Consider the following 18,848-nt stretch of genomic DNA (forward strand, 5'->3'; position numbering starts at 1 on the left):
TGTGCAATGGCACAGCGCCCGCAGCTGCACTCACTATAGGAAGATAGGTTAAAGGCTCGGGTTACGTTAAGGCAAGTGAATAATATCAGCGCTGTCACCTTGCATCAACCGCTGGTGCCAGGTCTGCAGCTAACTACAGAAAACCTTGTCATTTTGACACGCTGGAGTTTTGTGTATCTGTTTTCAAATGTACGAGAATTGAACTGGAAGGCAAGTGACAGCAGCTTAAACATTGCGCTCGCTCCCGGCGCGCTGCACGAGCCACCGCCGTGTCTTATTAAGTTTACATTACGGTGATTCATGCATGTTGATACTTGCTATTGATGCATTTTCGTGTGTTTTATTGCAGCCGTATAACTGTCGCGGAAAGCAAGAGGTGACAGCCCGGCGCAGGGGGGACATGAAATGAGATGCGCAGACTTACTTTGTGTGAAAAAAAGATTGAGGAGTCCCCTCATTCCCTCCAAAGTCACCGCGGCACGTGCGCATCTCTTTTTTAGTGAGGCCCGCGAGGGGTGGGGTTTAGAGAGGGGGAGAGGAGGGAGGGGTTGCAGGGAACAAGGTTGGGAAATAGTAGTCGGAAGCCCTTGACAGCACAGTGTTACTGATATAAAAAGGAGCGCGCTGCTGATAGCCCAGTCAGCCGCCGGCTTGTTGCCTGAAGTCGAGTTGTCTGTGAAGCTGAGGCAGTAGTCAAGGCTGACTTACCTTCCTTCCTCGCGCTCCGCTGAGGGAAAAAGAAAACGGTGGCCGCAGCTGCTTCGCGACAGCCTATATACATCACGGTGAACCCGAGTGGTGTTTCTGCTGCAGCCCAGTCCACGTTGCATAGTGCTCACCGTGTGTCTGCGCGCACTGCGCGCTCATTCAAACTCGCCGGACCCGACCCAGTGCACGCAGCAGAAGCAAGTCTGCTAGAAAGCGACCAGAAACTGCTGGGCTGCGCTGCTAGCTGTTTCAGCCTCCTTTCAATATCAGACGCGCTGATACAGCCGTGTGACACGTTTCCAACAACATTCACTCTTTTACGCGCGCGGTGTATGCATATTGTCAAGGGGGCGAGGCGCGTTATTGCAGGAAACGCTATTATCTTACACGCGTTTCTGCAAGAGAGAGCGAGTGAGGGGGTGATCATTACAGGTAGGGAAAGGGCCGAAGGATGTCTGCATCTGGAAGGAAAGAATTCGACGTGAAGCACATCCTGCGCCTCCGCTGGAAGCTCTTCAGTCATCCGTCGGCGGGTCCAGCGGGAGGAGGCGGCTGCCTGCAGCAGGACAGCGGCTTCGAGCACTGGGGGCCAAGCCAGAGCCGCCTGTTCAAGAACCATCACCACCACCACCACCACGAGAGGGGAAGTTTCTGGAAGAAAGCCTCCTCTGGACCCCTCAATGGCACCCTGCTCTCTGTCAGTCCATCGCCGACATCCTCGGCGCCAACTTCCCCCAGGCATGCGCTTTGCGCGCAGCAGCAGCTCCCCGCGACGGTGTTCTACGTGGAGCCGCTGGAAGTGGTCCACAGAGCGGAGCTGAGCAACGGAGACAAGTCATCGGCTCAAGATGTTTCGGAGGGAGGTACCGGACACTACATCTGCACTGAAGCAACAAGTGACGTCTACGCGCACAGGTAGGAGCTCAGCAAGAGGAGCCCGGTTGTCCGAGACCTAGGCAGCTGATTGTTTGCTGGTCGAAAGTTAAACTACTGCACGGTAGTGGCAGGGTTAACTAGATGGCGCACGCCTACCCGAGCACTCACGAGGGTGCGATTTGCACACGTGTAGTAGACAAACAGGAAGTACACACTGCCCGACTGCAATGTCAAGAATGTGCATGAATGCTGTACAGCTGTCTGTATTATAAAATTATGTGTTCGCCCGCCATGCTGCGAATTTCCTATGGATTGTGTGGCGTTCATCTTGGGCCTGTGATTTACAACTCATTTGTCAGATAAGTTCTGCCCAGAATGCAGCCAGTAATGGAACATAGGCCATGGTGCAAAGTTCACCTTCAATGGCCCTTTTATGTGCAACATCCTAACTTTTCATGCAAAATGCTAATATTGGGGCTGCTAATTTTGAGGGCCCATGTGAATTTTAAAGTGAAGTCTAGACAACAGGTGTCATGAACTATTTGGTGTATTTGTGAAAGAACATAACAACTATTTAGATACATGTACAAACTTGCCTGCTTGTTTGAAAGCAAAAAAAGTACTTTTTTTTCAAAAGTGCCCATTGTATTCATACTTATTCACAACAATATGCTGAATGCCTACTTTCAACACTTAAAAAAGCAAGCAAAGTTTATTAATGAACCAACCAAGCTACAGCTGACCACAACACCTCAAGGTGTTGCATTGTCACATGTGAATAGGGCATCCTGGCCTGCCTCCTTTTTTGCATTCTGTCACTTCCAAATCTATGAATAGCAAAATGCAGAGAAACACTGCACAGGATGAACCACTCACAGCAGACTGATATGTCACGGTGGAATATATAACTCTGCTCCATAAGCACCATATAGAGTCAGGAGTAACTGGTGGGAAAGACGCTGACTAGTGATCAGCGTTTACTGTTTAACCAATGGCAATCTGCATACGTTTTGCATTACACACATTTGGGACAAGCTGAACTATAAGCCCCAGAATGCAAACTGCAGCAGAATAAACAGCTAGGGCCGGATGGGAGTTGTCAGACAGGTTTTGGGACCACTTCTCTATACTTAAAGCTTTTTTGGGAATGTAGACCCCTCTTTTAGCTCTGTATAGCTAACTAATTTCAAGTGAGAGTCACACTATTGATGGCCACCGGGCCCACATTCAAGCGTGCTGTTTGTAAATCTGCATTTTCATTCCAGACTCTCCAGGATTTGCCCGGCATAAAACTGAACATTTATCAACACAAAACGCTGATTTTGTTGCACAAATTTAAATTTGTTGCCGAAGTTTTGCTTGACATTGTTTAGTAATGGGAGAGTGCTAGTTTGCAAGGAATAGGTAGTGTGTCTGTGAGGTTGCAAAAGAGCCAAATTGTTATATGCACCTTTTGAATGTAGTTTCTGTTATCAAGTTAAAAGAGTCTCAGATGTCGCTGGCTTTACTGAACAGTGTTTGCTTTGCTATACTTTTATGGTTCACTATACAAGCCTATTTTATATTATTCACTTTATTGATCATTTTCATTTTTAATTGTGCAAATATTTCCCATCTAAATTCACCAATATCCCAACCACCGAAACACCCCCACTCACCAACACTTCTCACACTCACCAATTCTCCATCATAACTTCTACTCGCAAACCACTCTCTCTGCCAATCATGTGCAGGCTTACTTGCTCTGTCTCACTGCTAAGCCACAAATCACACTCCCTCGTCCCTAATCCTCCCCCATTTGTCATCTCAGCTCACGCGATACGCCAGTGGTATTCAAACCTGTTTACACTGAGCTCCCCCCCCCCCCCGCTTGAGTAAAAAATATTGTTGTTGAGCCCCCCTTGGGTAAAAATACTGTTGCCAGCCCCCCCAGATGAGATATCAACTTATATTTTCTATTGAAAGTCAACTTTCCAAAAGCCTTGTGCCACACTGGCCATCCTTTTGGCACCCCTGGGGGAGGGCAGCCCCACAGTTTGAAGACACCTCTCTTACGCTCTCCAGTCCCTCCTGCTGTCTAGAGTGCTTCATTCTTTCTCATTCCTTCTCCATTTTGCAACTTTTCTCCCAGTCTATCACACTCTTCCCCCATCGTTTCTGCCAATCTGCAGCTTGCTCCCCCTTCTGGCCCACTGCTCCATCCCTTTCTGGCCCACCTCCCCTCTCTGTTTTCTAGCACACCACTTCACCTTTGGCCCTCATCTCCCCTTCTGGCCTCCTGCTCACCCTCTGGCTCATGGCTTCTTCTCTGGACCACAACTCCCCCTGTGGCCCATCGCTCCACTCATATGGTGGCTAATTGTTTTATTTATTTAATAATGCAGATTGTTTTTTAGTAAAAAAAATGGCATTTTTGCAAAAACGGTTGTTTCTGTGTGTTTTTTCCCAAAACAGCTGTTTTTGCCATTAACGATTGCAGAATCACTAAAAACTGGAGGTCTGATTATGGTGTAAGGGAGCAAGATATCTATGATATAGGACATGGTTGACATGCGCAATAACCAGGATAACATGAGGAGGTTTAATAACAGGCCAGTATCTAAAGGCGAGGAGGAACTGGGAGAATTCAGTTGCAAGTCAGTATCCCAGCTCAGCCACTTGTCTCTTCTGACAAAAAGAATACGATTCTGATGGAAAATATTTTCCGGCTGGATTTTATGACTGGTCACCGCCTTTAAAAGGTTTGTGAAGATTGGGGAAGAGCCATCTTAATGCTGGATGTGCCTAAAGTAGGTTTTAAACTTTGATGCTCGTTTACAATTAATTTAGAACTGCAATACAGGCAACGTTTCTTAAAAAATGCAACAGACCATTCTGTAATTGGTGTGCGCTAAAATAGTTAACAAAGCACTCAAACCTTTTCTCCCCGTGAAATTATTCTGGAATGTTCGCCTGGTGGGTTAATGTGCCAGCTGCAGTGATTTATGTAATAACTGCAGCCAGAGCTCTGCAGTAGGAACGCAAGCCACTGAGCTATTTCAAGGATTCACTGGCTTTCTAAGCTTAAAACACTTCTTGTAGGAATGTTTTCTTTTCAGCTGCTTAAAATAGGATTTTCAGTAATTAAATGATCATTGTCATCTATTGATCTAGCAAAATGTACAAGTGGGTTAATGCACATCTTGTTCAAATTTGAACAGCTTGACAGCCACTGGATCCAATTTTGTCAGAGACAGCTCAGATTTTCTTCTTTTCAAGGTAAAAAAAAAACATGGTATATAATTTAGTAAAGTGTCATTTCAGACTTGCATAATTATTTATTTTAATAACGCAGATTGCTTTTTAAAAAACGAATATAGGTATGCTAAAGAATAACTCCAACCACACGTTTTTTTTTTCTCTTCTCTTTCTACTGTATTATGTTTTTCAAATCTATAAAGCGGAGTGTCAAGGGGGGTGGGACTTCGACAATGTGGACGGGGCTTCAAGGCCAGGTTTTGCTTCGAACAAAAGTGGCAAGCCTATTTACATTACCTTGTATTAAGTTGAGTGGTTGCATTTCCATTTAATAGATATTTGATGCGTTTATTAACTGGAACAGCCAAGAGGGGACTGCTCCAATCACTGGGTAGACCTGGAGACCACCACCTGTAGCTGGGACGCCCACCAAACATGGCCGTTCCCCCACACATTGCCCACATAGGGAAAAAATAGTTTGTCTGGAGCAGGAAAGAGCAAACAGAGGTATGGTGATTTCTTTAGGGGGTAGGCCTTGCATGGAGGCAGCATCAGGAGCCGAAGAATATGGGGCTTGCAGGGAGAGAAGCCCTCATTCTTCATGTATCTGCAGGTGAAATGCAATGTTAAGTAAAAATAAGGGCGCCTGGCGGGGTCCTGATATACCCAGGGGGGTATATGTGTAAATATCAAAAAATCAGGATGAGAGATCCTACAAACAATGTGTGGTTCTGAACATATACATTTATTTCAAGAAACACATATTTATTTAGTATACACAACTTTCGATAAGCACGAAAGTGAAATGATAACGGACAGGTGTAATTCTATACATTGGAAATACCAAGTGTGTATCAACTTCTATGGTGTTGAGGTAGATGCTCCACAATATGGCACGGACACATATGAGAGACGACTGGACCAGTGGTTAGGCCAAAGTGCACCCAGGACAGGGGATGGTCCGGGGTGTATTTAACACAGTGTGCACACAACAATATCTACATAACATACACAAAGAAGGGTTTTGCAGTTGTGTCACGAGGGATCGACACGGGTGTGTTTCGGCCATGGATGGCTGGATTGTAACCTGTCTGGATAATGGCCTTCTTCAGGATTGACACCGGGTTTTGGTGCTGTCCGAAATATCTGTAGATGAGATAAGGCTTGTGAGGATCTCAGGGTAATTTGATGACTCATGAATTATTCAATAATGGCTAAGTGGTGCCGTGTGGATGCATCGCATGGTGTATCAATGTACAGCTTACCTGCTGCTGCGATAGCAGAGGTGATGCTGTATGTGGGACAATCCTTGATTGATTGCTGGATTGTGGGTGCAAAGCTGCACTCGGGGTTAGCCGTTGGTTCCTGATAGCTGTCTCAGGATCCAGTTGGCTTGATGAGGGCCTGAATAGGTCCCTAATCGTGCTCGCACAGGTGCATGTGTCACCGGGGGCTCTGCAGCATCTACTGGTTGCCCCACATACAGCATCACCTCTGCTATTGCAGCAGCAGGTAAGCTGTACATTGATACACCATGCGATGTATCCACACGGCACCACTTAGCCATTATTGAATAGTTCTCAATTCTAAGTTGTGGGCTACATGGACCCACTGAACAGAATTTCTCCATAACCAAGCTGCGCTTCAGCAGAAAGAGCAAAATGGCTTCACTGGCTCCAGTGAGCACCCTGGCACCAAAACTGTGTTTTGCAGCAACAAAAAGATGGCTGCATTGTTCTGCCAAGTGCCATTGGGCAGGACGGAAACGGAAGCACCCTGAGAAAGGCTGCTAGGGTGTGTTCTTGTTTGCCTTAAAGAAATGGAGTGAAAAAGCAGCACTGCTTTGCTGCAAGCTCAAAATTCTCATTGAAAAAGGGAATATGTCACCTCTAAAATGATACCGCTCTTATGTTATTTTTCCCTGTTTTCTCCAAAAATATTTTATCAAAAAGACCCTGTCACACCCAGCCATATCCACATTGTGCACCATTAGGAAAGAGCCTTATTCCTGAATGACAGGCTGTGCCAGCCAAACCTGAGAAAATCAACAAAAGCTTTCCTTCAGCTACACGGGAAACAATTAAATTGTGTTACAAAATGTCAAAAATCACTGCGTTAAAAGAAAATCAGAGCTTTCTATGCACATGCCAATTTAATGGAGACCTTTGCTTGGTACAGACTGTTGTGTTAAACAAGCTGGCTACAGCTACAGAACCATATTGGAAAGGCAGATGCAAAAACCGAATTTGAAAGGAATATGCCCGCTTTCACCACATGTGTCAAAATGGGCCTTTGCAAACTAAAGAAGAAAATACCTGTTCCAAGATACTATGTTGAACAAAAACTTCTCCCTGCCTAGCAATGTGAAAGGGGACTGTGCTGTGAAAATACATGTATGCAATGGTTCTATTCAGCAGGTTTTCTTCCAAATTTAGAGCAAAAATAAATAACATTAAATCAAACTGCAGTGACTGCATGGGGGGATGTCAGCCCAAAAACAGGTGTCTGCTGAGAGGATACCAGAAACAAAAGGCCCCTCACAGTAGATACTGGCACACAAGTGATAGGGCCAGACTGTGGTCTGGACTGAGCACTCTGACAATGGAACTTCTAGGACACCAAAGTGCAAAGTGAAATATCACACCTATTTGTGACTTCAACCAGAAGCTTCAAAGGAAATCTATGTGACAACCTTGGGGATGAGGGGGTAGCCTTGGAAAGGCATGCCCATATATGGAGAACAATACTGACATTTGCCTCCAAGGACTATGTTATTAATAAAAATGTTAAGACTTTTATCTTTGCCACAGGACTTTGCAAAAAGGTGAACGGTCCTGTGAACATTTAGCAGTTTAAATGTGATGTTGTGGACTTTAATTTAACATATTTTAGCTTCCCCTGACACCTTGGGAATAGAAATGGCAAAGAATTGGGTATTATAAGGAAAGTATCCATGATGCCATTGCAAATTTTAATCCTTAAATGCCTAATGATAATACACACACATGGATATAGTTATAGAATTTTAAGTAATATAATTCTCACTGAAAAGCACGAAAAACTGGTAGAAGGGTGAAACAATGTCTCACAAATGGCTGAGTTGGACTGGAATGATCTGCATAACATATGTAACCTGTTTATGTAATTTGCTAAGAGACTTCAACTGTATAAATGTACCATTTGTGGCAAAATCGGATTTTAGCTAAAGTAACTGTGGGAGGTTTTGAACATTATAAAACTCACATCATAAATCTGGCATTCTGCCATTGAAACACAACCAGCTGAGAATGAGGTGGGGACTAGCACCCCTAACCAATCCAGTGGTTTCAAGGCGTGTTTAGCCAAGCCTGCCCAGCCATATACTTCTATGATGTTACTTTGCATTATAAATAAGAGTCCATGACAGAGCTCAACACAGTCTCTCTCCTGAATTACTTGCGCAGGCGTTCCTGATCTCCATTCATCTTGCTGATTCCAGATTTTCCCCTCTAGGCCAAAGCATTGCTGATCCTACTTCAGAGCCCATTGCAAAACCCAAGCATAGCTGATTCCTACTCCAGCAAGGCCATTGATCTAGAAAAAAACACCACTGAATCCCATTAAAAAGGGGAACGCTGAGGTACCTTAAGCATCCTGAAACCAGACCGGCTCCTTGCCACTAACCGCTTGCCCACTGACTGCATCCAGTGGTACCTGTGCTCTCCAGTGACCCGAATTGCCCAGCTGTTTGATACCTGTTGACCAGACCTTGCCCAGCTGACTTTTGCCAGGTGCGCCGCTGTGTGGTGACGAGACCCTGTTGACTGTCCAAAAATCCCAAAACCAAAAGTGGACTGTGAGTATAATCCCCACCCATTAGAAACACATAGCCTATCTTTTCTTGCCTTTGTCCTTATGCCACTCTCTAAGTAGTCATATGTATACCCTGGTAACTTGTTGAAACTGTTAGAATTATCCTCATATCCTGTCCTTAATGTTTAAGTGCTAGCGCCATCTCTTTTCAATTTTGTCTGGTGTAAATTATAAGCCCTTAGTTATATTTTGAGTAATCAAACTAATTTACATATATTTTATTGTTGTGGTTGAGCACTGGGGTGACAAGTTTGACCTCGTCAATCAACCCTGGAGCTTACTGTGTTCCTCTTTAACAATATAGTCTAGATAATTCAGTTTTAAGGAATTTTTTCCTTTCTTTCAAAACTGAAGTTTTCATTTTAACTGCTCTATTTTCCTAAAACTGAACCTCATTCCACCCTGAAAATTTCATCCAAATCCTCAACTACCACCATCCTTTCAACTCTATAGTATCCCTGTGATATACCTCTATCCCCCAGCCCAAAATCCGCACTCCAAATCAGAATATTTCACCCGTTTTTATTAGAAACCGTCTGGGTAATTTACAGCGGGAATTGAGAAAATTGCAACTTTCCAATGTGTCCTTCGGCTGCAGCATGTATTAAATTCCACTCATTTTCGAGTTGTATGCTTCTTGTTCATCCATTGCCTTGTGATTGCTAGTGCTAGTGCTTGTGATTGCTCCTATTCATGTGTGCTTTGTATATGTTCTACTAAAAGGTTAAAGGATAGTTCCGGGACTTTTTTTTTATTGTCCCTACGGTTCGGCCATGTGTTTTTAAGCATAAATCGGTAGATCGTAGAAAACTTTCCTATGGACCTTACCCGACTTTTCGTCCATTAACGCACTCGAAATCAGCCGCCATTTTCTGATAATCCTATCATTTCCCCCCATCGACCTGGCTCACCTGCTTTTGCGGCACTAAATCAAATCCCCCGCCCCTGAGCCTGACATCAGCAGACGCGTACCGCCCATTTCCCAACGCCAAAGCACGTTTCGTGTCAACAATCGCTGCGCCTCAGCTAATGAAGTGTCGCCATGGAAATGGCAGGACGCCTCTTTCCTCAATAAGTATAAACACACCGTTTCACAACACACAGCAGCAGATTTTCGATTCCATTACTCTCTCTGTGTTACTTTGAGTATTCTGTGACTCGTTTCTGTGCTCTGGTCAGCTACCTTCGCCGCTTCTAGGCCTTGTGAACACCTGTACCATCTCTGTAAATTATTTGACTTTCTTTACCACACAATGGCTACAATAATGCCGTATATGTACGAGCCCGAGTACACTGAGGAAGAACTACTGGAAAGGCAAGCACGCGAAAACGATGGGGATTCGGACGGCAGTTGGGAGGACCAGTCAACGGATGAAGAGCCTGGACCATGTCGCATGGACGGCGTCTCCACCTGGTGCACGTGCAATCGGTGCGAGCTAATGCCAACTGAGGAGGAGAACTGCTGCTGCCGTGAAAATTCCGGGTGCTTGGCCTACATTTCGGAAGGCGAGCCAAGTCCGCAATGCATCACCGAGCTGCCAGAGTTCAGGGAAGCCTGCCTCTCACGGACCGTGTTGAGGATGATGATGGTGCTTATGCACGAACTTCGCGGCACTGTTCGTCCGCGTAATCCGAGTAACGAGTAAGTATACTCTGGTTGTGATGTCAGTGATGCCACTACTATTTCATGGTCGTCTCCCAAATATAAAATTACATCTACATATCATTCGAATGCATGTAAATTGGTTCCATATTGTGCATTTTCTAGATAGAATTTTTTTCAAAGCAGAATGACATTTTTTACCTGAATCGACATTGATAAGAAAGTTTTGTCATTTTAATACAGTTTGCATCTTTCATTTTCACAGGTGGTACAGGCTGTGGCCTATCGTTGCTTCACTTGGTGGCTTCACGGGAGGCTCGGACACCGCGTTCGGAGAGTAATACCTGCCTGTGCGGTACTTGCCATTAGACAACATTTCCCCAGCGACAGTGGACAATACCGCGGATTTTCCCTGGATGTGCTGCAACTGGAACTTTACAATGTGTAATGTTTATTATTTATGTTCAATTGAAATTAAGATCTAAAATAAAACCCAACATATATTTTAACAATGGTTGTTTTGATTTTTTAAATGAATCTAGTGTGTCTCCATTGAATAGTCTTCCTGTGCCTTGTCTTGTCACACCACATGTCTCCGGCCAGCATCCTCCCTCACGCTGGCCGCCCACCTTCAATCCACATAACCGTTGAACCCATATGCAGCAGACATACATATGTTATTTTGCGGGTTGGCATCAAGCCTCCCGGCCTTGCCTCCTCCCCCAAAAATACTTACCACACCACTTTGTTCAAGCGTTGGCAATAAAAGGCTGTTGGATTTTATTGATACAAAACATGGTTATAGGTAAATAATCAATATGGTTGATCATAATAAATCATCCTTTTGGGCACCGGGTACAGAGATGACCCCCTCTGGCCCGTGCCGCCTTGCCACCACAGGCCAGCCTGCTGCTGACTAACTGCCTAGGCATCCAGGGTCTCCAGGGTGAACTGCACCCATATATTCTCCTGGGAGGGTGAGGTATTTATAAACTCACCCCCCTGCCTTCCATGTACTCTCCATTCACGAGTCTTCCTGTGTCTTGTCTGCACGACCACCGCCCCAATCCACCCCCCGCCCTATCAAAGGCAGTTCGCACCGGGGTACTTGTGCTGGCAAGTGGAGCTGTCAGGGAGCGATAAAGGCCAAGAGGTGCCAAAGACCATGTACACTTCAAAGCGGTCTATAGAGCATGGGTTGTTGTTCCCATGTCTACCTCCAGACCCCGTGTCTCCTGCCAAGCATCCCCCCTCACGCTGGATGGCCCCCTGCAATCCACATAAGTGTGTCTCCATTCACGAGTCTTCCTGTGTCTTGTCTGCACGACCACCGCCCCAATCCACCCCCCGCCCTATCAAAGGCAGTTCGCACCGGGGTACTTGTGCTGGCAAGTGGAGCTGTCAGGGAGCGATAACGGCCAAGAGGTGCCAAAGACCATGTACACTTCAAAGTGGTCTATAGAGCATGGGTTGTTGTTCCCATGTCTACCTCCAGACCCCGTGTCTCCTGCCAAGCATCCCCCCTCACGCTGGACGGCCCCCTGCAATCCACGTAAGTGTGTCTCCATTCACGAGTCTTCCTGTGTCTTGTCTGCACGACCACTGCCCCAATCCACCCCCCGCCCTATCAAAGGCAGTTCGCACCGGGGTACTTGTGCTGGCAAGTGGAGCTGTCAGGGAGCGATAAAGGCCAAGAGGTGCCAAAGACCATGTACACTTCAAAGTGGTCTATAGAGCATGGGTTGTTGTTCCCATGTCTACCTCCAGACCCCGTGTCTCCTGCCAAGCATCCCCCCTCACGCTGGACGGCCCCCTGCAATCCACATAATGCCACGACATATACACATCATTCATTCACAAACACACCCCTGTTTCGAATTCTTTATAACCCACTACATATTTCTAATGAGAACTTCTTTGCGCTTTGCTAGTCAACCCGTGAAGGTGCTGGTTATCTGCTCTTCGTCTCTGTGAACTTCCGTGACCACTTCGAGGAAACTCGTCAGTTTGCAACCGGTGAACTGCTCCCTGTTCTACGACAAGAAACTACTCTGATCCCTGCATCTAACTGTTTGTTCGTCAAGGTAAGGCCATGTACCATAATCATTTTGCGTCCAATTTCTTTTCGTTCAAGACAGTACATGCAAGGAACTAGTCACATGTTCTGAGTTTAGTCAAATTATTTTTCTATTTTTTTAAAGTTATTCAAATACTTAGCCGCATGTGAATAACGTGTATAGTTCCAAGAACCAAAACGAACCTTGCATTGAACCTTTTATGTGTCATTTAATTTTTTAACACATTGGTATTCATAGAGAATTGTTGATCTTTACTTTTCAGAACTTTCCACAATGCCTGCCTGTTCCATTGGCGGTTGCCCTTCGAAGACCCATAATAAATCTGAAGGTACTATAATGCATGTTTTCCCTAAGACAATAGATCAGATAAGAGAATGGGTCCGATATTGCGGATATCCACCGTCTGAGCTTGAAAGTAGAGTCCTAGAAGTCTTTGCGGACAAGAGGGGTGATCGATACCGCATCTGCAGCAGGCACTTTAGCTCAGACATGTACTCCACATCATTGCTAATAAAGAAGAACACACCGCGAGCGAAGCGAAAATTGCTCTCAACCGCTATTCCCACTCTATTCGTCCACATCCCTCCACTGGTGAGTCAAGTTTACGTATTTATCTCTCGGCCTTGCGGTAGTGTGTAGCATTAGCTAACAATAATTTCCCCATTTATGTATCCACTCAATATGAAGGCGGAAGATTCTCCATCCGTGTCGTTATTGCAGTCATCAGCCACTTCAAGCGCCTATCGGGTAATCTTACTTGGCTATTCTGCCACTGACTTGTTTTAGGCATGTAAATCAATAGTTTTAATTTATCGTGTAATTATTTTACCTAATGGTACACCCTTGTACTCGTCCTCTAGTCTTTGTTTTCAGTTATAATTATTGTTATCCAAAATAATGCAAGTACTGTCTTTCAGGGAGATGCTGAGGAGTCCAACGTATTGACGACAACCGTTGATGTCACTCAGATGCTCAAGGTACGTTTCCGGACAGTTCCATCGATGGAGATCATCAGATCTTGCATTCTTGTAGCGTGATTGTTACACACAATGTTTCTTTCGTTTTTAGGCATTGATATGTCCTTCTGTCGTCGCCCTCCTATGTGTCTTCTTTTTTCAATAATGTGTTCATTACTAATGAAAGTCCTATGTTTCAGGGAGTCGATGGAGCATTAGTCCAAGAAGAAGGGGGAGCATGCAGTTACGGGTCGGCGCAACAGCTTGCAGAAGTGTGCACCGCAGTTACATCGTCCCTTGATGTTCTTATGCATTTCGAGGTATGGATACTGACAGTTCGATCAAGCGAAATCATATGACGTGATTACATCCGCTATACTTCCTTCTTTATTAACGCAAGTACTATGTTTCAGGGAGATGACGGAGCTTCTTCTACAAGAACATCACCCCTAGTAGTTGATGCAGATCTCTGGGTGGTGACACTTCCAACGATCGAGCAAATCGAATCATATTTACATATCCATTATTTATTTTAGACAACTGATCATTTGTGCAGGTCTATTTAGATGAGCCGTTGACGCCTGCACAAAGTTTATGTTCTTTTTAACAAAATAGAAAACCATACTAATGCAATTACTGTGTTTCAGGGAGTTACTGAAGCATCATCTTCAATAATATCATCAATGGAAGTCTATGAGGAGCCCGAGGTATGGATCTTGACAGTTCCATCTAACTAGATCAACAATGCGTGAATAATTGTCGTTTGAATGTTCTACACAAAGCATTCATTCGTGTTTTGCTATTGAGATGTACGTGGGTATTGGTCCCCAAGTACATTTTGTGTTTTCAATATTATTATACATACTAATGAAAGTTCTATGTTTCAGGGAGTCGATGGAGCGTCAGTGCGTGATGGATGTGCTTATCATGAAAATATAGTCTTTGCAGCGCAAGAGGAAGTGGAGACATGCACACACGAGTCGGAGCAACAGCGTCCTGATGTTGAAGTTCGAGGCAAGAAAGTTTCAAAGAAAAGAAAGCAAAAGAAGGTTAGTGTCCTGGTCACTATATTATGTTGTTTTTCACTGTTAATAGTTCAATACTGTAAGTTGTGTTTAAACTGAACATCCCTTTTCCAATCTGTCCTCTAGTTGCGAGTGGGTGTACGAACTAGATCTACACAGACAGTGAAGCGAACGAGAGATGTTGCTTGTCAAACCTTTTGGCAGGGACTTGAGACTGGAGATGCATCGTGCCAATGGGAAGAATATGAAGTGATTGACAATGGAGCTATACCACCACCAGCCATTGATAGTGAATGTCCTCCTGGTAGTTCGGATGCAGTCGGAGATCAATTCACAGAATCCACACCCGCAAAAACTAAGACCGCGAGAAAGTTGAAGAAATTGTTTTATTCACCCATCGCCGGAGAAGGAACAGATGTTGCAATGGAAGAGAATGAAGTGGACGACAATGAAACACCATCAATATCACTGAACATAGCGGAAGACGATATCAGAGATTCTACCTTTCATGTGAGTGACATGTCCTCAACGTTACAGGCCGAACCAGCTGGGATGCAGAGTGACAGTATAAGGAAAGAGGCCAAATTCATTGTATTCGATAGTTGTTTGATTGATATTATTATTCGGATGAAATGTGGGCATTCGGTTGGTGGGGAAGTATGTGGGGAGCCATTGATTAATGTGACTCGTGCAATTCGAGGCACTAACCTTAAAATACATGCCACCTGTACAAAATATCATCCTTTCTCATGGTCTGCACAACCCATGCTGGGGCAACTGCCAGCAGGCAATCTACTTTGTGCAGCGGCTGCACTTTTTAGTGGTTCAAGTTTTAAAAAGTTAGAGTCTTTCTTTCAGTTTGTGGGAATCCATTTCATTGCGAAAACTCAGTTCTACAAATACCAAACCGATTATCTATTTCCAGCCATTAGCGAAGCTTGGAGAATGGAAAAAATGTCTATTGATAGTACACTCGCGGGCAAACGGTTCAGGCTAGCCGGTGATGGACAGTGCGACAGCCCAGGATTTTCAGCCAAGTACTGCACCTACCATTTTCATTTTCATTTGAGAAGACGAGTCGGATTGACTTTTACAGAATACAAAAGAGTGCTGAGACACGAGGGAATCATCCAATTGGCATCAAAATGTAATGGCAGGATCTTAACATTCCCACAAGTCTGTTTTGGAGGGTTGGAGCACCTCTTCTGAGTAATGTAACAATAAAATTGAAAACCAGAAGCAGCAATACTTTGTATAAAATCAATATTATTTGTTTATTGTTAAATATACTTACATTGTTATTATATTTATGATTATTGTTATTTATATTATTATTATTATTAGTAGTTGTAGTAGTAGAACTAGTATTGTTGTCAATTATTATAAACATCATCATTCAAATGCCAATATTAAGCTTTAAACTGACAATGAAAAGACAGAACATCTATTAATTCTTATTAGTATTTTGGAAAAAATGGTTCTACCTTAATTTCGATGTCACTTTCCTCATTTGCACTTTAATCATGCAGTTTTCACCATTGTCTTTTTCATCATTTTTTTTATTATTAATCGAGGAAAATGACAAGAAAAACTGCAGAAATGAAGTGCAAAAGAGGAATGTGATCTCGAAAATGACACATCTTGCAGACGAAAAGCTATTAACTAGACCCATGGAAAGATATAGAGTCTGTTTCCTGCAGTTATCGAAATATTACAGGGTCTGTGGTAGCGATCCTGTAGTTATAGTTAAGTTACACTTCCCATAGGTAGAACATTTTGTCAGTGGCTTACAACGTTGCCACTGTTTGAAAAATGTGCACGAAACCTTGGAAAGCATGTATAGACCTGACTCTGAATTTGTCTGCAAAGTTTAATGCAGTTTCGTAGAGGGGGAGAAAAGTTATAGTGGGGGGTCCCGAAACCTTTGAAATGCGGATCGACATGAATGGAAATAAATGTTGCTTGAATCTAAAGCTCACACCGCTGAATGCATTTGCAACAAACCTGCACAAGCAGCAGTGGCATAGTCCAGAAAGCGTGCTTTTTGTGTTAATCCATCCAGTCAATTTTAAAAAAATGCCTAAAACATAGGTACAAAAAATAGTGATATCTCTGTCCAGTCGCAGACTTACTTCCTGGTTCAGCATCCGTGGTCACCTCCACACCAATCAGAGAGCGTGTAACTGACATCCATGCATATGTGTGCATTACAGGGTCGGTGAAGAACAGTTAATAGGTGACTTATAACTTTGATGCTGTTATAAAACTGAACAAAATTATGTAATAAAACTATAGACCGAACTTTGCATGTTGTTACAAAGTTTGGTGTTGTTTTGTTAAGAGGGGACAAAATTACAGGGCAGGTCCCAACATTTTTGGATGGCTATTAACTTTGTTGCCATTTCACAAATCTGCACAAATGTTTTCAAACATATTATAGACCCAACTTTGAATGTTTGATTGGGGCAAAATTGTAAGGGGGTCACAACATTTTCTTAATTGGGATAAGCCTGAATGAGAAAACAAATTCTGCTTGCTGCTACAGTGTTGGACGGATTTGTAGCAAACTTGTGCAAGGAGCATTAGCAAGGACCCGAAAGCATGCTTTTGCAAATCTGTCTTTTTAGCGGCGTGGGAGCCGGATGAATTCCTCACGCAAGTACCTCACTGCGCAGTAAGAATAGATGAACACGGAGCAAGCCACATAATGTCTTTCTTTATTCACGTTCTGGCTGCAACTAACTTACCCACCCTCCCGCGTCACTTCCCTCCCTGCCTCCCTCCTCCCAACTGAACCCGGAACTGATGTGTCAACATGACATCCCCCCACTTTAAACAGTTATCCAAAAGGGGTGAAACAAAGAGGAACACTGTTCGCTAAGCCATTTCCTCGATGAGGCTGCAAGGCTTATTCCTGGCTCTCTGTGGTCGAGAGCTGAAACGTTCAACAGAGCTGCTGGCCCCAGGTCTTTCACCGTGTTCTTCCGGGCCAGATGCTTCGGAGTTCTCTTGATCTCCTTGATACGGATCATCGGAAGCATAGTCAGTAGGTATCTAAACTCGTCCACTAAGTCGCTGTGACCCTGCAAGGGGAGCTTTCTTGAAATGTGAGGAGTTGCGAGTGGTCAGTCCCCTGTCCCCTTGGGCCATGATCATGGAGCCCTTCTTTTCTAGGATGACCAGAGGTTCCTCTTGAAAAGCTGCCGTGTGCTTGTGAGTCTGCGGTTGTCTTACCGCGACTACGTCCCTGACCTCAAGTTGGGGGTCTAGGGCCTTCCGGCGATGATCCACATACTCCTTCATGTGATCTTTCACAGCTTGGTCTCGTTCACGCTATATCCAGGGGTGAGCGGTTCTCAGGGGGGCTGGCCTCCGGCAGCCGGGTCCTTATGTCTCTACCAAACATTACCTCCACTGGGGTTTTCCTGGTGGAGCTGTGTGGCGTGCTTTGGAAGTCCGTCAACAGTTGATGAAGCACTTGTGCATAGGGCTGCCCCGTGAGCTGAGCCACATGTATGGCTCTCTTCAGGTTGGCCATGAACCGTTCAATCATACCATTGGCCTGTGGCCATAATGGTATGACCTTGTGATGGTGGAACCCCATGTACTCACTAAACTTTGTGAAGCTATGTCCATTGAATGGAGGCCCATTGTCAGTCTTCACTTTCTGAGGACACCGTAGGCCATGAAGATGCGGTCCAACATTGGAATGACGCGGTGGGATGCAGTCGAAGAGCTGATATGAGCTTCTGGGTGTCTCGAATACTCATCCATAACACCCAGTACACATCTCCCCCCTTCGATAGGACAGAAGAAGTCAGCCACCACCGCCTCTCAAATGCAGCCCGGCAGTTTGGACATTCTCAATGGCTCTGAATGCCGATTCCGCTGGAGGAGGCAGCAGGTGGGGCACTGTTTGAGGAGTTTCTCCACCATGGTGTCTAGCTATGGAAACCACACCTTCTGGAACAGCATGTGCTTCGTGGAGACTACTCCTCGATGTCCCTTGTGAGCCAGCTCTATCAATTTTCTTTTTAGAGACATTGGAATCACCACTTTATGTCCCTTTAGTAAGAGGTTGTCCTCTGAAAGCGCTAGCTCCTCTTTCACCTGCAACAGCCTGTCCACCTCCTGCCGTGTTCTTTGGCCCTCCTCCATTGACCTGACTTGAGCCCCTCGCACTTTATCTGGCATGCCTGATTCCACTTCATGTGCTAAGTAGGTTGGTTCAATGCCCTTGAGTATGGCTTGTTGGATCAGATACCGGAGGTATCGGTTCACTACCGATGGTTCAGGGGTACACCCTGGTCTTGGATGTCTGGATAAGAAGTCAGCAGGGTTTTCCTCCTTTCTGGGTCTATGTACAATTTCAAATGAATAGTCCTGCAGCTGAAGCCCCCACCTCGCGATGCAAGGAGGCATTTTGGCCTGTGGGTTGCCATAGAGAAACAGGAGTGCTTGGTGGTCAGTCACTACTAGAAATGGCTTATCGTAAAGGAACAGGTGAAAATGT

At 44.7% G+C, this 18,848-nt stretch overlaps 1 protein-coding gene across 1 annotated transcript in view; it reads left to right on the plus strand.

The window, feature by feature from the left end:
- Positions 1 to 615: 615 nt before the first annotated feature.
- The window catches only part of KLHL1 (kelch like family member 1), a 1,778,891-nt gene continuing 1,760,658 nt past the window's right edge, over positions 616 to 18,848 (plus strand). The window contains exon 1 of the mRNA XM_069639396.1: positions 616 to 1,623. Within this exon, the coding sequence (XP_069495497.1) occupies positions 1,160 to 1,623 (464 nt within the window). The 5' untranslated portion in view covers positions 616 to 1,159. The remainder of the gene's footprint in view (positions 1,624 to 18,848) is intronic.

This window comes from Ambystoma mexicanum, chromosome 7q, assembly GCF_040938575.1.
Source record: "Ambystoma mexicanum isolate Mex_15411 chromosome 7q, UKY_AmexF1_1, whole genome shotgun sequence".
In the NCBI taxonomy this organism is placed as follows: domain Eukaryota; kingdom Metazoa; phylum Chordata; class Amphibia; order Caudata; family Ambystomatidae; genus Ambystoma; species Ambystoma mexicanum.